The sequence below is a fragment of the Citrus sinensis genome, chromosome 2 (genome assembly GCF_022201045.2).
Source record: "Citrus sinensis cultivar Valencia sweet orange chromosome 2, DVS_A1.0, whole genome shotgun sequence".
Lineage (NCBI taxonomy): Eukaryota > Viridiplantae > Streptophyta > Magnoliopsida > Sapindales > Rutaceae > Citrus > Citrus sinensis.
The window spans coordinates 614,825-633,054 of record NC_068557.1 but is presented as its reverse complement, the minus strand read 5'-3'; the positions used below and the strand labels follow the sequence as shown (position 1 = coordinate 633,054).

Genomic DNA, 18,230 nt, shown 5'->3' with positions numbered 1-18,230 from the left:
ATTTCTAGTTGTTATTGTAATTAGTATTCATGCAAATTCAAGACACTCACAAGTTTCTTCTTTCAACTTATAGTATTTGAAAAATAAATAAATAAAATGCAAATTCTTGTCCAGTCAATTTGGGTGCATGATATATGAAGATTTATCCTACTACACATAACACACTTTGACAAGGATACACATATAACACATTATAACAAGGATTTAATGCTGAATTGAGTCTCTTTAGTACTAAATCGCTGGTTGTCGGGTAATATAAATAAAAAATAAAAACACAAAATAAATATTGACCATTGATTCTTTGCTTAATAAAAAATAAGCTCAGCTTTAAATTCTAATCCAACACATTGATGTTGCAACTTGGAGTTTGGAATCTACAAAGAATCATATTGTAAATATGATATGAATTTTCTGTAATTACCTTTTTCCACCTAAAATTTCTATATATTAAGCAATTTTATTTCTCAATGTAAGTTTATTTATTGAATCAATTGTATTCTAATTAATTAGCATTGTAATTTTATCAATTTGATTAACTTGTACAAAGTTTGTGACTTCTACCATTATTGTATAATATAATATGAAACTAACACTAGCTAGTAGCTACAGTCATGTAATTGGATAGGCAGCCTGAGTGCCAATGCCGCAGAGACCTTCATCTCTTTGAATCCTCATGTAGCCAGCCTCACCCCAAGTGTCCCCCCATGAATTCTTAATTAACCAGTATTTGGTTCCATCTTCAGTTGTTCCAAACCCAATAATAGTGACAGCATGATCCAACTGAGTCCCACATACTCCATTAAAAATACCTCCTTTGTAATTCTTGAAGTCTTGTCCGGTGCCTTCAATATTAATGGATACTGGCTGCATGCTCACAGCCTTAAGTAAAGCCTGCTCATCACCCGAGGGTAAAACTTCATAACTACTGATTTTAGCGGCAGCTGCATGCTCACGGCCACAGGATCCTTGGACTTGATGGTATGGATAATCAGCTTCCGTGGCAATACCCTGGTTTTTTATGATATATTTAAAAGCAATATCACTCTTGCCTGCGACACAACCCGAGTTACCATTTGAAGAGCAGTCTAGTAATTGTTGCTCCGAAAGTCGAATCAGATTACCACTACTTATCTGAGTGATCCCTTCCACCGCCGCCACTGCTGAAAATGCCCAACAAGCTGCTGCATATATATATGTCCTAGATCAGTGATATTCAGTGAAAAATTAAATGCTGATAAAAATAACGATAAACTGAAGTTTACCTTTGCAACTTGAAGTCTAATTTTACGATGGATGGAAAATTGATATTTTTTAAATCACTGGGTGGACCGCTGCAATCACATCTATTTTATGTATGTCATGTTGGCATGTTAAATGTAATTTAACAAATCAATTGTTTTAGCCCCTACATCCCTAAGATTCAAATCAGAGTATCCACATAAAGAAAATTACTTAAAAACCACTAGGACAACAAGCACATGTGACGATGTATAATTACCATAGATAAAATTTAATTAGTATTTATGTATGTGTGTGTGTAATTTTACAAATCCAGAATCCTGGATTGAAACATCTATATAAACACACAGATAAAATCACATTGATTTGATTCACATTATTAGTTAATCAATAATAATAGATTACCACATCCGCCTTGGTTCTTAATAGAAGTAACAGCTCCTTTCTCCCTCCAGTCCATGCTAGTTGGAACTTGGGTCAGGTTTTGGTACTTGAAGGATGAGTGCTGGCTAGTTATTGCCATGCTGTTTCCGGCATATGAAGCACGAAACTCCGCATTGGTTAAGTCTGAAAATTGATTGGTACCTAACTGGTACGTCCGATTGATCCCTTCATTACTATTATTATTATTATTGACTTTGTCAATGTATTCAAGGTTTTGCTTGAATATCTTAAAGCGCATGTCCTTTTCTAGCTCGTCCTTGTAACTGCGTCCATGCTCAGCCATCCATTTTTCGTGTTTCTCAGCAATGGAGATGGATGCTGCTTCATTCATTGATCGGGACACCGCCACTTGAACATGTGATGCACAAATGGTGATCACCACAACGATGATAATCATCATAAAACCGCTCTTCTTGAATATTAAAACCATGGTTTATTTAGCAAGTCGAAGGAGTTGGCTATATAGCTAATTTATAAACAAAATTGTGAATAACTGAAGCAAACATGGCAGCTCCCTGTCTATATATAAATAGTAGCAGCAGAAGATCTGGCTGATTTGTTCTCTCAGATAACGTGGATCACATTTAATCCCCTGTGTATGTGTAAGCGCGGGCAATAATTTTCGGATTTGGTTGTGCTGAGTTTTTTTTTTTATAATAATATGTAATTAAAATTTAACCTTACACTATTATAAATGCACGTGCAACAGAAATGTACTGCTTTATTCTAGAGCTAAATAATTAAATTACATAAGAGTTATGAGTGAAGTCATGCCCTGTGGTAAAAGATTTATAATTCGATAATACATGCACACATTTGTTTGCACGGAGGAAATCTTGCAAAATCTGCGATGAATTTTGATACCTATAATATTAATGAGTCGCATGAAGAATCCTTAATTAATTACCAACATCAAGACGTGCTATAATGTCATAAAACATACAACTAGAATCGGGTATAATCTCAAATACGATAAAAATCATAAGTATTTTGACTTGTAAATGTGGAAAATGCATCTCTGAATTATTACACGTCTGTGTGTGCTTCTGTTTTTCGTTTATATAGCAATTCTATTTCTCATTGAAAATTATTGTTTTTCTCGATTCTTGAAAATGAAATATTATCCTCTGATATGTATAAATATTCTTGCTCTACTTGCTTAGTTTATCGTCTCGAAGCAAGTAAACTGTAAACGTGAAATTTCATTTTTAAAATTGAAGACACAATCAGAGAAGTGAATCTGAAAGCAGAATTCCATAATTCATACAAATTTCAGTGCTTTCAACTCTTGATTTTGTTCTTTGTATAATTTATTGGTTGAAATGTAAACAAATAATTGCAGCAAAGAGCAAACTTATACATTTAATCGCGAGACTTAACATTAATTGATACCAGGCCAAATACATACATTCAATTACAAACATTAATAGTTTAAATAAAGATTAAAAACATTATTTAACTTAACGAAAAATAAAAAAACACAAAATATATATCAGCTTTTTGTGGCAAATACATAATGCACGTACGTATTCATGCAAGTGGATAGAAAGATTGAGCGCCCAGTGTCACGGAGACTGTCATCTCTGAGAATCTTCATGTAGCCAGCCTCACCCCAAATGTTGCCCTATGAATTCTTAATTAACCAGTAATTGGTTCCATCTTCAGTTGTTCCAAACCCAACAAAATCTAATACTGGCAATTAAGCCTAATAAATTATTCTCATATGTCCGCGGCCGCGTGTTTTACAGTGTTGTAAATGCATAAGCCCGCACTTGATAATGCTCTCTAAACAAAATGACCAGTGATTATCTGGTGTGGATGTCCGCCTTTTATAAAATGAAGACAGATGGTCTTTTTCACATGTTTACAGTAACGTCACCGGAGAAATTCCCGATATGGTATACGATTCACTTAATATAATTACAATTTTACCGCAAAAGCCTTGGTCCTTGATAAAGTGACAGCTCCTTTGCCCGCTAGTCCAGGCTTGTCGAAACATTAGTCAATGGACAGGTTTTGGTACTTGAAGGTGATGATGTTGTGGATGGGTGGCTCGGGCTTGGCATCTTGTATCCGGTGTATGAAGTCACGTACACATCGTTAGTTAAGCCCGAAAACTTGATTGGTGCCTAACTTGTACGTCCAATTCCCCTCCTTATTGGGTTTTCTCAATGTATTCAAGGTTCACCTTGAATATCTTAAGCCTCGTTTCCTTCTCTAGCTCGTCTTTATAACTGCGTCCGTGTTGAACCATCCATTTTCGTGTTTCTTAACAGCGGATTGTTCAAGTGATGCACAACTCACCAGGATGATAATAATAAACCATGGGAATAATATTATTGATCTAAAATTGCTACTTTTCTCAAATATTAAAACCATGGTTAATTTTTGCAAGATAATTATATGTATTGATTAACAAGTTGTGAAAAGTTGAAGCACACATCGTAGCTAGCAAATAGATGGAACTTGTTCTCTCAATTAATCGACATGAATCACATATATTTAACCCGTAATGCGTGATCCAGGCGTATACATGCTTTAATTTGTTTGTCGTACGTGCCGTCCATACTTCCTGACTTTTCAATCAAGAATAAGAAGAGGGAAATTTTGATAATAACAAAGCTATTCTTGCGTTGCGTTGGGCGTGAGTCAAAGCAGCCTTATCAAGAAAGACTGCAAGAATCTGTCAAATTATACTCTAAATTTGTTTTTTGTCAACTCAAACTTTAATTTTATTGCTATACAATCATAGAAGTGCTTTATTATCCCCCACAATTAACAATTGATAGAGATACGAGATTAATTAGTTAAAAGAATGTGAATTGAAAAAGCTGTAAAGGGTTTTACGTACGGGGGTGGCAGGTAAATGCATTATAGATTAAAAAAAATAATATTAATGAAAGGACTAAAAAAGATTTTATATAAACACATGATTTGACAAATTGCTTTTCTCTTCTTCTTCTTGTATTTTTGTAGAAAAGCATACTTAGATCGACATACCTGGGATCATGACCTTCCTGGCCATACATGTCCAACATAATCTGCGATTCCAGTTTGTCCTTTTGCAACTGAATTAGTGTTTTGTAGCTGAGGTTGATTTTCATGTTGCAGATTGAAAAGTTGCAAAAAGAAGCTCAAGTGCAGGAAATTTTCTGAACTTTTCAACAAAAATACAAGAAGTTGCAAAAATCTTATAACTCATAATCATGGCTTTTGAATGATTACCTCTTCCCTTTTGAACATAAATGGTGTTAATTTAGATGATAAATGGACCTAGGATTACCTTACAACATTGCTTTGGCTGTGAAGCCTGTGATTATTAACCTTGTATGAAGCTGCCTCAATCTTCCCCTTAAGCTATGGTTTGGCAAGCCAATAAGTCAAACCCAGTCAGCTTTAATACATTGAGTTACCAACTTTGCGTGAGCATTTGTTTATAATTTAGATGATGTTGATTGTCGGTTTGGTTCATCAGCGCAATTAATAAAATTCTAACTTTGGACAAAATCTTAGAAGATGACATCATGACAACACCACCACTTCCGTGTACTACTATTTAATAAAATTTTACCATATATACAAAATGTGCATGATGCTTAATTTATCGGTAAGTTTGTATGTGAAGAAAATTAATTGCTCCATAGAGTAGTGTGCTTACATGCGATATAATGGCATCAGCACCACCTAAAAGGACAGATTTTTGCAACTTCTTGTATTTTTGTTGAAAAGTTGCAACTTTTGATTCATCATAATCCTCTCCAACATCAAGGGCATGGTGTATTCCACTTTTATTGAGCAGTAGCTGCTTCTAGGGCTCCGGGGGACAGGCATCCCTCTTTTTGTTTTCTTTAATTTTACCCGTACAATTTGCATGAATGAAGTCTTTATTCTCCTTGCTTAATTACTATGTTATAATTTTTTGAAAAAAATAATATTTATTTGAGAAAATAAATTGGCTAATATCTGTTTAACATCAAAATAACACCCTTGCATAAATATTTCTCACTCAAAATTTTATTTTTCCAAGAAAAGATTGAAAAAAAAAAAAACCCATCAATACACCATTATTACTTTTCCACTTCTTATTTTAACCCCCCCTCTTTTATTATGATATTCACAAAGAATTTGAAGTAAATAGGTCCTCTTAATTATTAATGGAGTGAATTTAACTCATTTTGAACCTAAGTTTTTATTTAGATATTCAAACTACTTTGTATAATTGATTTAGGATATTAGAATAATTTTTTAATTATAAATATCAATATTTTTGTCAAGTAATTTGATGACTTATAGTGAAAAGTCATTTTTTACTTGTATAATTTTTTTAATAAATAAATTTAATGTAATAGTGACTCTATATTTTTATTCCTAAACCTTTTTTTTTATTTTTTGGTTAATTATTTGTCTTAGGAAATAGATTAAATAAATATATAAAGGTGCTTCTATCACAAGAGTATTATTGACGTAATCCATACTAAAAGCAAAACCTAAAACTATGATAGAAGTGTTTGGTCAGGCACAGAAACCTAAAACTATCAAAGTTGTTTTGTGATTTATAACTATCAAATAAAATCTGGATTTTATATTTTACAATTAAGATTTACTTTAGTTTTTTCTTCTCTTAATTACAAGCCTCCACCAAAGCCTTAGTACCATTGCAAACAAGTGTACAAATTCCCCAAATTTAATTCCTATTATTCTCAATTAAAGTATAAAGTTAGATAATTAATAAATATAACAAAACATGCATCTTGTGAGAAACAAAGAGGAGACAACTACCATTTAGAGAATTTAACTACCGAATGCTAGCGAACAAAAGTTTAAGATTTTAGTTTATAAAGTCAACATATCCAAAAGAAAAAAAATTAAAAAGTTAAAATTGACTTGCAGGTCCATGGCCTATATACATACATAATAAATCAGCTTAAGCATAATTCATTTGCCACTTTGAAAAAAATTTTCGCTTCTTTTTGTGGATCTCTTCTGAATTTGGCTTCTTTCTTCCATCAGCTTAAGCATAATTCATGTTTATTTCCTCATGAACCTGAAGATCTATGCAATTCATGTCACAAGTTTCAAGAACAAAGTGTCATTCAAGGTTTTTTTCATTGGCACCATTAGGCTTTCTTCTTCATGCCTCCTTTTAAGCCCCCTTTGCCCATTCCTACTCCCTAAACCTTCCTACTTTCTTCTTTCTTCCATAAGTCCTAATTAATCATATCCATGATGATCAAATTCTTCCCAAGTTCAATAGATCTTGATGATGATTTATTTTGCATTTCTTTTCTTGTCTTTCAATTAATTGATTTTCATTTTTGATGTTTTATTATCTGCTTCTTCCATGTTGATTATGAATAATTGCTGATGATGATCATCATATCTTGCCCTTCTTTTCTTCTTTTTATTTATTTTTTGTCTTTTATACTTTATCCACCTTCAGTGCTCGTTTCTCTTTTTCTGTTACTGATATATATCTCTTTGTTGTTGAAGATGAACTAGTAGCTTTTGTTAGTAATGATGAACTAGCTTTTTTTTTTTTTTGTTTTATTGGAACCATTAGGCCTTCTTCTTCATGCCTCGATAACCCACTTTGCCATTTCCCTAATCCTGAACCCACTTCCCCCATATCCTCATCCTGAACCCAGTTAGTTCTTAATTAATCATAAGTTTCAGTGGTTCTTGACGATCCTCAAGTCTCGTTCAAGATTTTTTTTCATTGGAACCTTTAGGCCGCCTTCTTCATGCTTTCTCTTGAGCTTTGTGTTCCTATAGTAGTTTATTGGTTTCATTGTCGGTCCTTCCAGGTAGATGGGCACCAATTACTGACCATCTGCTTCCACTGATAGCAAAGAGCCTGCAGATCAGCCTATCTTCCTCATCAGGAAATCCCCAAGGTTTCATATCTAGCCTCAAATAGTTGCCACCAGTGCCATATATCTATATGTACTCCTTAAGCTTTGAGTCTTCTTCAGGTGACCATGCCCTTCTTCACACTTTCCTTGTCATAACCACAAGCTCTTTCGACTTCTTTCTTCCATAAGCTTAATTCATGTTTATTACCCCATGAACCTAAAAATCTATAAAATTCATTGCACAAGTTTCAGTAGTTCTTGATGATCTTCAATTCTCATTCAAGGTTTTTTTCATTGGAATCCATTAGGCCTTCTTCTTCATGCCTCCATAACCACTTTCCCATATCCTAATCCTGCCCACTTCCCCCATATCCTCATCCTGAACCTAGTTAGTTTCTTAATTAATCATAAGTTTCAGTGGTTCTTGACGATCCTCAAGTCTCGTTCAAGATTTTTTTTTCATTGGAACCATTAGGCCGCCTTCTTCATGCTTTCTCTAAGCTTTGTGTTCTTATAGTAGTTATTGGTTTCATTGTCAGTCCTTCCTGGTAGATGGGCAGCAATTACTGACCATCTGCTTTCACTGATAGCAAAGAGCCTGCAGGATCAGTCTATCTTCCTCATCAGGAAATCCCCAAGGTTTCATATATGGCCTCAAATAGTTGCCACCAGTGCCATATATCTATATGTACTCCTTAAGCTTTGAGTCTTCTTCAGGTGACCATGCCCTTCTTCACACTTGCCTTGTCATAACCACAAGCTCTTTCGGCTTCTTTCTTCCATAAGCTTAATTCATGTTTATTACCCCATGAACCTAAAAATCTATAAAATTCATTGCACAAGTTTCAGTAGTTCTTGATGATCTTCAATTCTCATTCACGGTTTTTTTCATTGGAACCATTAGGCCTTCTTCTTCATGCCTCCATAACCCACTTTGCCATATCCTAATCCTGCCCACTTCCCCTATATCCTCATCCTGAACCCAGTTAGTTTCTTAATTAATCTAAGTTTCAGTGGTTCTTGACGATCCTCAAGTCTCGTTCAAGATTTTTTTTCATTGGAACCATTAGGCCGCCTTCTTCATGCTTTCTCTTGAGCTTTGTGTTCTTATAGTAGTTATTGGTTTCATTGTCGGTCCTTCCAGGTAGATGGGCAGCAATTACTGACCATCTGCTTCCACTGATAGCAAAGAGCCTGCACATCAGCCTATCTTCTCATCAGGAAATCCCCAAGGTTTCATATCTGGCCTCAATAGTTGCCACCAGTGCCATATATCTATATGTACTCCTTAAGCTTTGAGTCTTCTTCAGGTGACCATGCCCTTCTTCACACTTGCCTTGTCATAACCACAAGCTATTTCAGCTTCTTTCTTTCATAAGCTTAATTCATGTTTATTACCTCATGAACCTAAAAATCTATAAATTCATTGCACAAGTTTCAGTAATTCTTGATGATCTTCAATTCTCATTCATGGTTTTTTTCATTGGAACCATTAGGCCTTCTTCTTCATGCCTCCATAACCCACTTTGCCATATCCTAATCCTGCCCACTTCCCCCATATCCTCATCCTGAACCCAGTTAGTTTCTTAATTAATCATAAGTTTCAGTGGTTCTTGGACGATCCTCAAGTCTCGTTCAAGATTTTTTTTCATTGGAACCATTAGGCCGCCTTCTTCATGCTTTCTCTTGAGCTTTGTGTTCTTATAGTAGTTATTGGTTTCATTGTCGGTCCTTCCATGTAGATGGGCAGCAATTACTGACCATCTACTTCCACTGATAGCAAAGAGCCTGCAGATCAGCCTATCTTCCTCATCAGGAAATTCCCAAGGTTTCATATCTGGCCTCAAATAGTTGCCACCAGTGCCATATATCTATATGTACTCCTTAAGCTTTGAGTCTTCTTCAGGTGACCATGCCCCTTCTTCACACTTGCCTTGTCATAACCACAAGCTCTTTCGGCTTCTTTCTTCATAAGCTTAATTCATGTTTATTACCCCATGAACCTAAAAAATCTATAAAATTCATTGCACAAGTTTCAGTAGTTCTTGATGATCTTCAATTCTCATTCACGGTTTTTTTCATTGGAACCATTAGGCCTTCTTCTTCATGCCTCCATAACCCACTTTGCCATATCCTAATCCTGCCCACTTCCCCCATATCCTCATCCTGAACCTAGTTAGTTTCTTAATTAATCATAAGTTTCAGTGGTTCTTGACGATCTCAAGTCTCGTTCAAGATTTTTTTTTCATTGGAACCATTAGGCCGCCTTCTTCATGCTTCCTTAACCCACTTTGCCACACCCTAATCCTGAACCCAGTTAGTTCATTAATTAATTAGGGTGACCATGATCCACGATGATCATCAAATCTTTTTCAAAATTTTAGGAGGTCTTGATGTTGACCATATTTATCCAATGTGTATTGATGATCATCATATTATTCAAATTGTTTCTTTTCTCTTTTTCTATACTGACACAAATAATTATCTCTTTTGTTGTTGGTGGTGAACTAGTTTCTGTTGTCAACTTTGTAGTTTCTCTTTCTGATAAATGATTTTCTTTTCTTTTAAATTGATAACATGTCTTCTCGTTTAAATTAACAACAAAGTAACTTCGTAGTTTCTCTTTCTGATAAATGATTTTCTATTCTTTTAAATTAATTACATGCCTTTTTAGGTACTGATGATTGGGTAAACTAATTTATATATAGATTAGAAGCTATGGCTCCTGTATCTCTTGAAGAACAAGCGAGAAGACGGCGTATTGTGCAATCTATCCTTGTCGATGTTCGTGAGACGGTTGTGACAAAAGAAGAGACTGTTCGTTCGATCAAAGAAGAACTAGGACTCCATGACTCTGTGCGTTCGTTGCTCTTGCAATTGTGTCGGAATGAAATTATTGTTGATGATGTTAAAGAGCAGTTATTGGCAGCTGCGAGCCTGACATCTTTTGGCCGAGATGAAGCACCAGTTGATGAAGAAGCCATTAACTCTCCGCTGAGCGAAAGACTCAGAAATGCTCAAGTTACAAAAAGGGACATTCCAAATTAGGCAAGCTATGGGTATTCGAGATACCGTCCAACAAACCGTTGAGGAAGTGGAAAGAGGGAACATAAGTGTCCTGACTGCTGTTAATCGTCTGATGGACTGATCATGAGGATGCCCACTCAATAATATACCATGCGATACATAAAGTATGCATGCATGCATTGTTAGCTGCAAGAACTTTCGTTTAATTTCTTTTACTTGGTTAATATGGTTTATCACTCTGGAAGATGTGTCTGAACGTTCAATGGATTGTCCTTTTGGAGTTTGGACAAGTAATGGGCAATAATTATGTTGTGCTAGAGTGGCTTACAATACTTCGAGAAACAAAAGAAGAGTGGTTTACGTATGCGCAAAAACACGGCGAAATTGAAATTACTTTCTTCTTTTACTTGTCCATTAGTGGGACCCACATGTTAAATAATATTAAAGACAAGATTTTTCACTCTTTCCCTATATAACTTGATTAGGGTTATATATGGTTATATAGACAAGATCTTTAAATAATATTAAAGATAGCACTGCGCCGCTGTTACTTAGTAATGCAAAAAGTCGACATAAATGAACGAAACCTATGATTAATAAGTCAAGAGCAATTGATTATATGGATTCAAAAACGTATCATAACTGAAGAATTTCCAGCAATTGATATATGTAATATGCACGCACACACATGCACTTTACTTTTCATGAAACAATGAATTAGAGAGTGCATTATGGGGAGCACCATTTATAATAACTTTATATTTTCGTAGTTTTCATGAACAACAAATGCATCTCTACCGTAGCTTTCACCATTGAAATGCAAATGGAAATGCTATACGCATACAACTAGTTGAAATTATATATTAACTTAACCCAGATATCCAAATTAAACCAAGTGAGCAAATAGCCCAAATATAAAGCTTTCAGAGCCATGAACCACGAAAAATCAGAAGAAGCTCGGGAAAATTTAAAATATAATAGAATTTTAAAACTTTAGATAACAATACTAATATGGAAACAAAATTAAAAAAAAATGGGTAGTAAAGCACCAACATTAGACATTAACTTCGATATAATTATGCACACTCCTAGAACATGCAATTTAATTACATGTTCATTCCTTGCCTAAGTTAGCCATAGAGTTCAAAGATTCAGCTCTATGAAATAATGAAATCCCAACTGCCATAATGGATGTATTCACAAGGTCAAGGTAATGGAAGTGTTACTTTCCTTTCTCAAAAGGGGGGAAAAAAAGGCTAGCTACTTTTATGGTCGATCATGGTGATAGACAGGCTTGTCCAATTCCAATTCCGAGCCATCTCATACACAAAATTAGTTATCGAATTTAGTTATATAGTTTTTTTAATTTGTTTTTCTTTCTCTATTTAATGTGGCTCTCTTTCAATAAACCTTAGAGTTTCTTCTTTCTTCCATATGCCTAATTTATCATGACCATGATGATAAAGTCTCACTAACAATTAAATTGACCAAACATAACTAAATTCAATACATTTCCATCTATTTTGATTGGTGACAATTAAAGTAAAACGAACCACTATCAAGAAGAACTGAACTGTGATGAGAGAGAATATAATCGATTGAGGAAGTTAAACTGTAAACAATAAACATTTTATATTGGTCAATTTTAAATAATAAAGTCACTGAAAAAAACAAAAAAAAAATCCCGGCTTTTGCTACAAAGGTCAAAGGTACGTGCCACGATTAATTTGTCAGTATTTTCTTGAGGTGACTTATCCAGCTCCTAATTGGATGCATTTGTTGGTTTCTCTCTCTCCTCAGGACACATGTGCACTTTCCCTTGGGTGTGTATGTTACAGATTCTATAACATAGCAACCTCCTATATATATATAGAGGAAAATGCTTGGTATGGAAAAGTACGAGAGAAATAATAAAGAAAGTGGTAGAGAGAGAGAATAAAATTCTCTCGTCTTTCTCTCGTGCTTATCTCTCTCTAGCACTACTCATATATATATTATATATTTTTTTTTTCTTGAGGTGAGAGAAGCACTCGTAGTTTATTTATACACACACACACACCCCCTCCGCTTTAGCTTCAAAAATTACAACGCTACCCTTGTCTCCTTATCATTCACAGTTACGTTGGTGACCACAATTGCTCATCAACTTCGGTTCATTGATTGAATTATGCTCCTATCTTTTGCAGTTTTGTTTTTCATTTTTTTTTAGTAATTATTACACTGATTAGATTTCACCCAAAAAAATTCTTCTAAATTATCTCAAATTCTGACTAAAGCCCCAATCCACATTCTTTTTTGCCATTAGTTTTATTAAAGCATTTAATAATTTAAAATTTTTAAAATTTTTAAAAATAACATAAAATTATTATAAGATTATGATATGTCTAAAGATAAGAGCCTAATTCAATCAACGAACCAAAGTTGATGAGCAATTGTGGTCACCAGCGTAACTGTGAATGATGATGCAAGTTGGTGCATCGGGGTGCACTGGTTGACGCGGAAGGCCAGCGTGGGGCCATTCTAATGAAGTGGATGGTGTGATGAACATTTTGTATTGGTCAATTACTTAATTTATAAGATAAAATTTTTCAAAGAAGACAAAGGTAGCGTTGTAATTTTTGCAGCTCAAGTGGAGGGTGTAAAAAAATAAAATATGAGTACTTTTCTAGTTTAATGAACCGACATATTTTGGTCACGCTCTAAGACTCATCCAAGGAAAGCCGCGCGCGAGCGACTGCCCTAGCACTCCTCAATCCTCATCTCTTGTCGTGTGTGTAGGGGGACCGTGCTGACCATGAAATGACAAGTTAATACTACCTAATAGATTGGGTTGGGAGAGAGAGCCGCAAAGTTAAAGAATGTGAAGTGGGGTAAGAGTCATAGAAGTGGTAAAATACCATTGGTCAACTTTGTACTTATTAGGCAACGGTTAAGGACTTCCAACTCAGAGTATCACGTGTGTTATATTTCTTTATCCATTACAATTCCTTAACTTTGTAGTAAGTTAAGAATTTCCAGCCATATGTATTATTTAGTTCTAATCATCAAAACAATCACTGGTTTTGATTCATCAGTGCTTAAAACACTTGTTCTACTTTGGACATGCTCCATAGTAGGCGAAAACAAATACATAAATAAGGTAAAGACATATCCCTCTTTTAGTAATCTTTATAGTTTATGTTACGGAAATTTTTATTTTATCTCGCACTAGTTATGACATACTTCAACTTTTCCCACCATAATTAAAAACACCAGTGCACCCAAAAGAAAAATTAACAAAATATGTGAATTTTGAAGGGTTAAGAGATAAAACAAACTTAATTTTAGGCATTCCTTAAGTTATAATCAATGTAATTTACAACCTAAAAAAAAAATTCCTAAAAATGAGTAACATAGCAAGTGACTTAAGTGTGTCAACAAGATATTTTTACTTAGCTATTAGTTATAATGATCGTAATTTAGTGATGAGACCCTTATTTCTTGCAAACATTAATGGTGCATTTACAAAACTAAAATCAGAATAAGAAAGAATGAGAATAAGCTAGAATGGAATAAATAAGTTATTTACTTGATCTGTATGAATAAGAGTCAGAATGAGCTGCATTGTTATTAATGTGTTTACTTTGTCTTAAAATCGGGATCAAAATGAATTAGATTGTAACAAATTACTAAAAAGCATAAATAAACTATTGTCATCATTATTATCTATATTTTAATTATAGTGATTATTTATTTAAAAAAATTTATTTTGTTAGAGAAGTCAAAATGGTCATTCGAGACTAATTCCCGTGGCCCCACGAATCAATCTCCCATTATATTGAAAAGTGAAAACAATATTGGCTTTTTTCGGTAAAAACAGCAATCACTGACTTCAAAATATTGAGGGCTAGCAATCAATGAAATCACGAAGTAATTTGTTGTCCTAGCTTTACTTATTACTTTCTGAGCACCCTCTTTAGAAGAAAGTCTATTGAAAACAACTATGAAACTACTTGGTACAAGGAAGCTGGATCCTATGGGAGTGTAATAGATTTTGTTACTTTTGAAATTATTACATTTGTTCCCCACTAAAACACATGATGATCTTCACTTTCAATAGCCTTATAATTACTAATAACTGGGATCTTAAACTTGCTAGCCTTTCAATCTTTTGAACTCTTGTCATTACTGCTTTATACCAAAAATCCCAGTCTCAGTGATCGCTATATTTTTATTTTCCATCATATCTTCACTTTGAAATTAAAGTTTTTTTGAATTACATATAAACCATGCATATTTACGTGATATTATGAAGTTGAGAACAGCAACGAAAATTATATTTAAAAAATAATAGTAAATAGTTTATTAAGCATTTAGTTTATAAACTAATGATAAACACCTGGATATTGGACATAATTGAAAAAAAAAAATCGTTATTCATATAATTTCATTCATATAGCTGTAAAACTTAATATGTCGCCAAACACTTTTAAGCCAGCACCCAGGTTTGAACCTTGACCGCTTAAGTTTTTTTTAAAATCATTTTTAAGAAATTTCAAAAGCCAGCACCCAGGTCCCAATATTCATTTCCCTCATCTTCAATTTTTCATCAATACTTTTTTGCAAGTACTCACTGCACATTATTAAGAGAAGTGCCCGCGACAGTCCCTAGCATCACTAACTCTTATAGTTACTGGCCTTTCGTCGAGCCACGTGCACTTTTATTTGCTCTTTAATTGTTTTATTATCACTTGCAAAATTTAATTCCAATTCTAATTTTGTTAAATGCCAAAATTTAGTATTGATTTTTAATCTTCAGATTTTTTTTTAACTAATTTCCAAAACAAAAGACCCAATTTGAAAACTTAATAAATGATTTTTAAATTCGTCTTTCATATTTAATTCTCTCGACAATATATAATTTATAAACTTATAAATTCTGTCAACAAGTTTATAAACGAGATTTTGTTTGTAAGACTTTGAAAAAAAATGTATATTACTGAGAGAATTTAGATATGAAAGATGAAATTAAAATTTATTTATTAAGATTTTTTATTTGTGTCTTTTGTTATAGAAATCAGTTCAAAAAATTAGAAAATCTGAAGATTAAAAATCAATAATCAATTTTTGTATTTAATAAAATCAGAATTTGGAATTAAATTTTACAAGTGATAGTAGCTCCTCCAACCCAACCCCCCCCCGCGAACATTTTGACTTGAGAGAAAAGTGTGTTTTATTCATATTTTTAGAGAGAGTGTGTGTGCGAAATGTTTTTGGAGAGAATGTGCATAAATGGATGAAGGATGCCCATGACAATTTTAAAATAAAATGGAAAAGAAAGGGTCTTATAATTAACACATTTATTGTAAAACAAAAAGCAAATAAAAGTATAGGTGGCTTGAAGCAAGGCTAGCAACTGTAGAAGCAAGTGATGCTGGTGACTGTCGCTAGCACTTTTGAATTATTAATAATTTGATAGTACAAAGGGGTACATTTAAATTAATTTACAATTGCAATGATTTTTCACCATGTAGTTTGGTTCTTCAATTATATATATCTACACTTTGATTTTTCCATTCCACATTTTTCTATCAACATGTCATTTTTTCTTACATCTGTTTCAATTCTAATTTAGGATAAAACTATGGTACAACTGTTGCATGGTGCTACAGTTTGTTTTATCTTTTTTGACCCCCTACTTTCTTTTTTGTGTATAATTTATTCATAAGTATTATGATAATTTTATTTTTCTATTCTCTTTTCCTCTTCTCCATATTTAGATATTTGTCTCTTTTTCTCCATTTAAATAATTAATCAACCATTAGTGAGCAACCCCTTTAAAATAAAAATATCATTAATCAACAACTACCTCAATTATTTGTCACATCACAACAAAAAAATATACAATAACTTGAATCGAATATCTAGATGACAATTACGAGGACATGGCAATTGAATAAATTAAAATAATAAATTAAATCTATCAATTAGAAGTGATTGATGTCATATTGGTTTAGATTTATGAATAAAATTTAAGTTTTGTTGTTTTTTAGTGACAAATAACTTTGAAATTAAATTAAATTAAATTATAGTTATTTTTATTTAAAGTCCAATCTATATGCAAAAGGGCACACGAAGTGCAAGGAAAGAAAAGAAAATAAGTAATTTTTATAATTATTTATTTAATATTTATTTTAGTAATATTGGTAGTGTCATTAAGGTGCACCAAATTTAAAACCTTACCACTAATATAAATAATTAGTACAGAGCGAGTAAGGATCGATCCCACAGAGGCTATGCTAGTTATATTTATTATCAACTCTAAAGGAAGATTTAAAATAAAATAATAGTAGTAATAATATAAATTAATCTAACTAAAGAAAAATGCCAATTATAAATAAAAAGGGGTTTATGAATTTTTAACTAAATAGTAAGAAATAAATAAATTAAAACTACGAACAAGAATTTAATAAAAACTCTAATTAAGGAGAAAGAAATAATAATGATGAAAACTTTGGTTAAAGGATCATTCGCCACCACCAAACATGCACATAATATATCAATTCTATCATCAATTTATATTGAAACTATCAACCGTAGACAATAATAAACTCTGTTAATCTCAATCTTTCCTTAGTGTGTCGTTAGGCAAAACAAGATCTTTACCTAATCTCTAACCATTAAATAATTTAAAACAAGCTCTTTAAATTTAAGATAATGGAAGCATTAAACATATAAAGATATTAGGTTGATCTAGGCAATAAATACACAAGTTCAGATTATTTAACCTAGGTTATGTTCTCCAATTGAAATCATTGATTCCAACCTGCTACTAATGATTAAAATATTAAGACAATTACGGATCGAGAATTTTAATCTAGCAATAGAATTTATTCAAGTCCTATCTAATTGGCCACTCAAATAAAATAAGAATAAACCATGAACATTAATTATAGAAGAACATAAACAATCTCAATTAAATAAATTGAATGATAAAAATTAAAAATTAATCATGTGACATGTTCGGAGTTTTGAATTCACCCTCAACCAAATAAAAATCTAGCCTAACATAATTGAATTGGGAATAAGAAAATTGACAAAACCAATCATAAAGATTAATTCAAGCGGCTGCCTTTTTCTTCAACTACTTTTCGGTTTCTCCCTTCTTTTCCTTCTTGCGGCTGCTGGTTCCTCAAATCCTCTTGCTGCCGATCTCCTCCCTTTCTCTCGCTCTCTGGCGGCTCTCCTTTTATAATGCTAGTTGACCGAATTCTTCTCCAAAAATTCTAAAGAAATCCTTTTTCAATTCTAATTGAAATCCTTTTTCCAATTTAACGCCACCAAAAGCCATTAATTCCAATTGCGGGCCCATTTAAATTGCTTTCCACTTTTGCAATGCCATGCACGTGCACTCCAATTGCCAATTGGAAAAATTAAATCTTTTAATTATTCAACATTTCTCAATTGGATTAATTGCTTTGATTTCTTCCACTCGGTTCTATCAATTCTTGACTGTATTTTTGTCTTCCAATTTAATCTTTAATCCTTCTCAATTTGAACTTCTTCATGCCCTTTTTATCCACAATCTCCAATTAATTCCCTATTCAATAAAATAATACAATTAATTAAAAATAAGAAATAAAAATAACTAGCAAATATATAATAAAGGGTAAAATATGTATATTAATT

The 18,230-nt window shown here is 33.0% G+C and overlaps 1 protein-coding gene across 1 annotated transcript; it reads right to left on the bottom strand.

The window, feature by feature from the left end:
* Positions 1 to 609: 609 nt before the first annotated feature.
* Positions 610 to 2,113, bottom strand: LOC102613828 (zingipain-1-like). The gene is made up of 2 exons (XM_006492688.1): positions 1,645 to 2,113; positions 610 to 1,181 (listed from the first exon to the last, which is right to left on the bottom strand). Exons 1-2 carry the CDS (start codon positions 2,111 to 2,113, stop codon positions 610 to 612), a joined length of 1,041 nt encoding a protein of 346 aa, XP_006492751.1.
* Between the last annotated feature and the right edge of the window lie 16,117 nt (positions 2,114 to 18,230).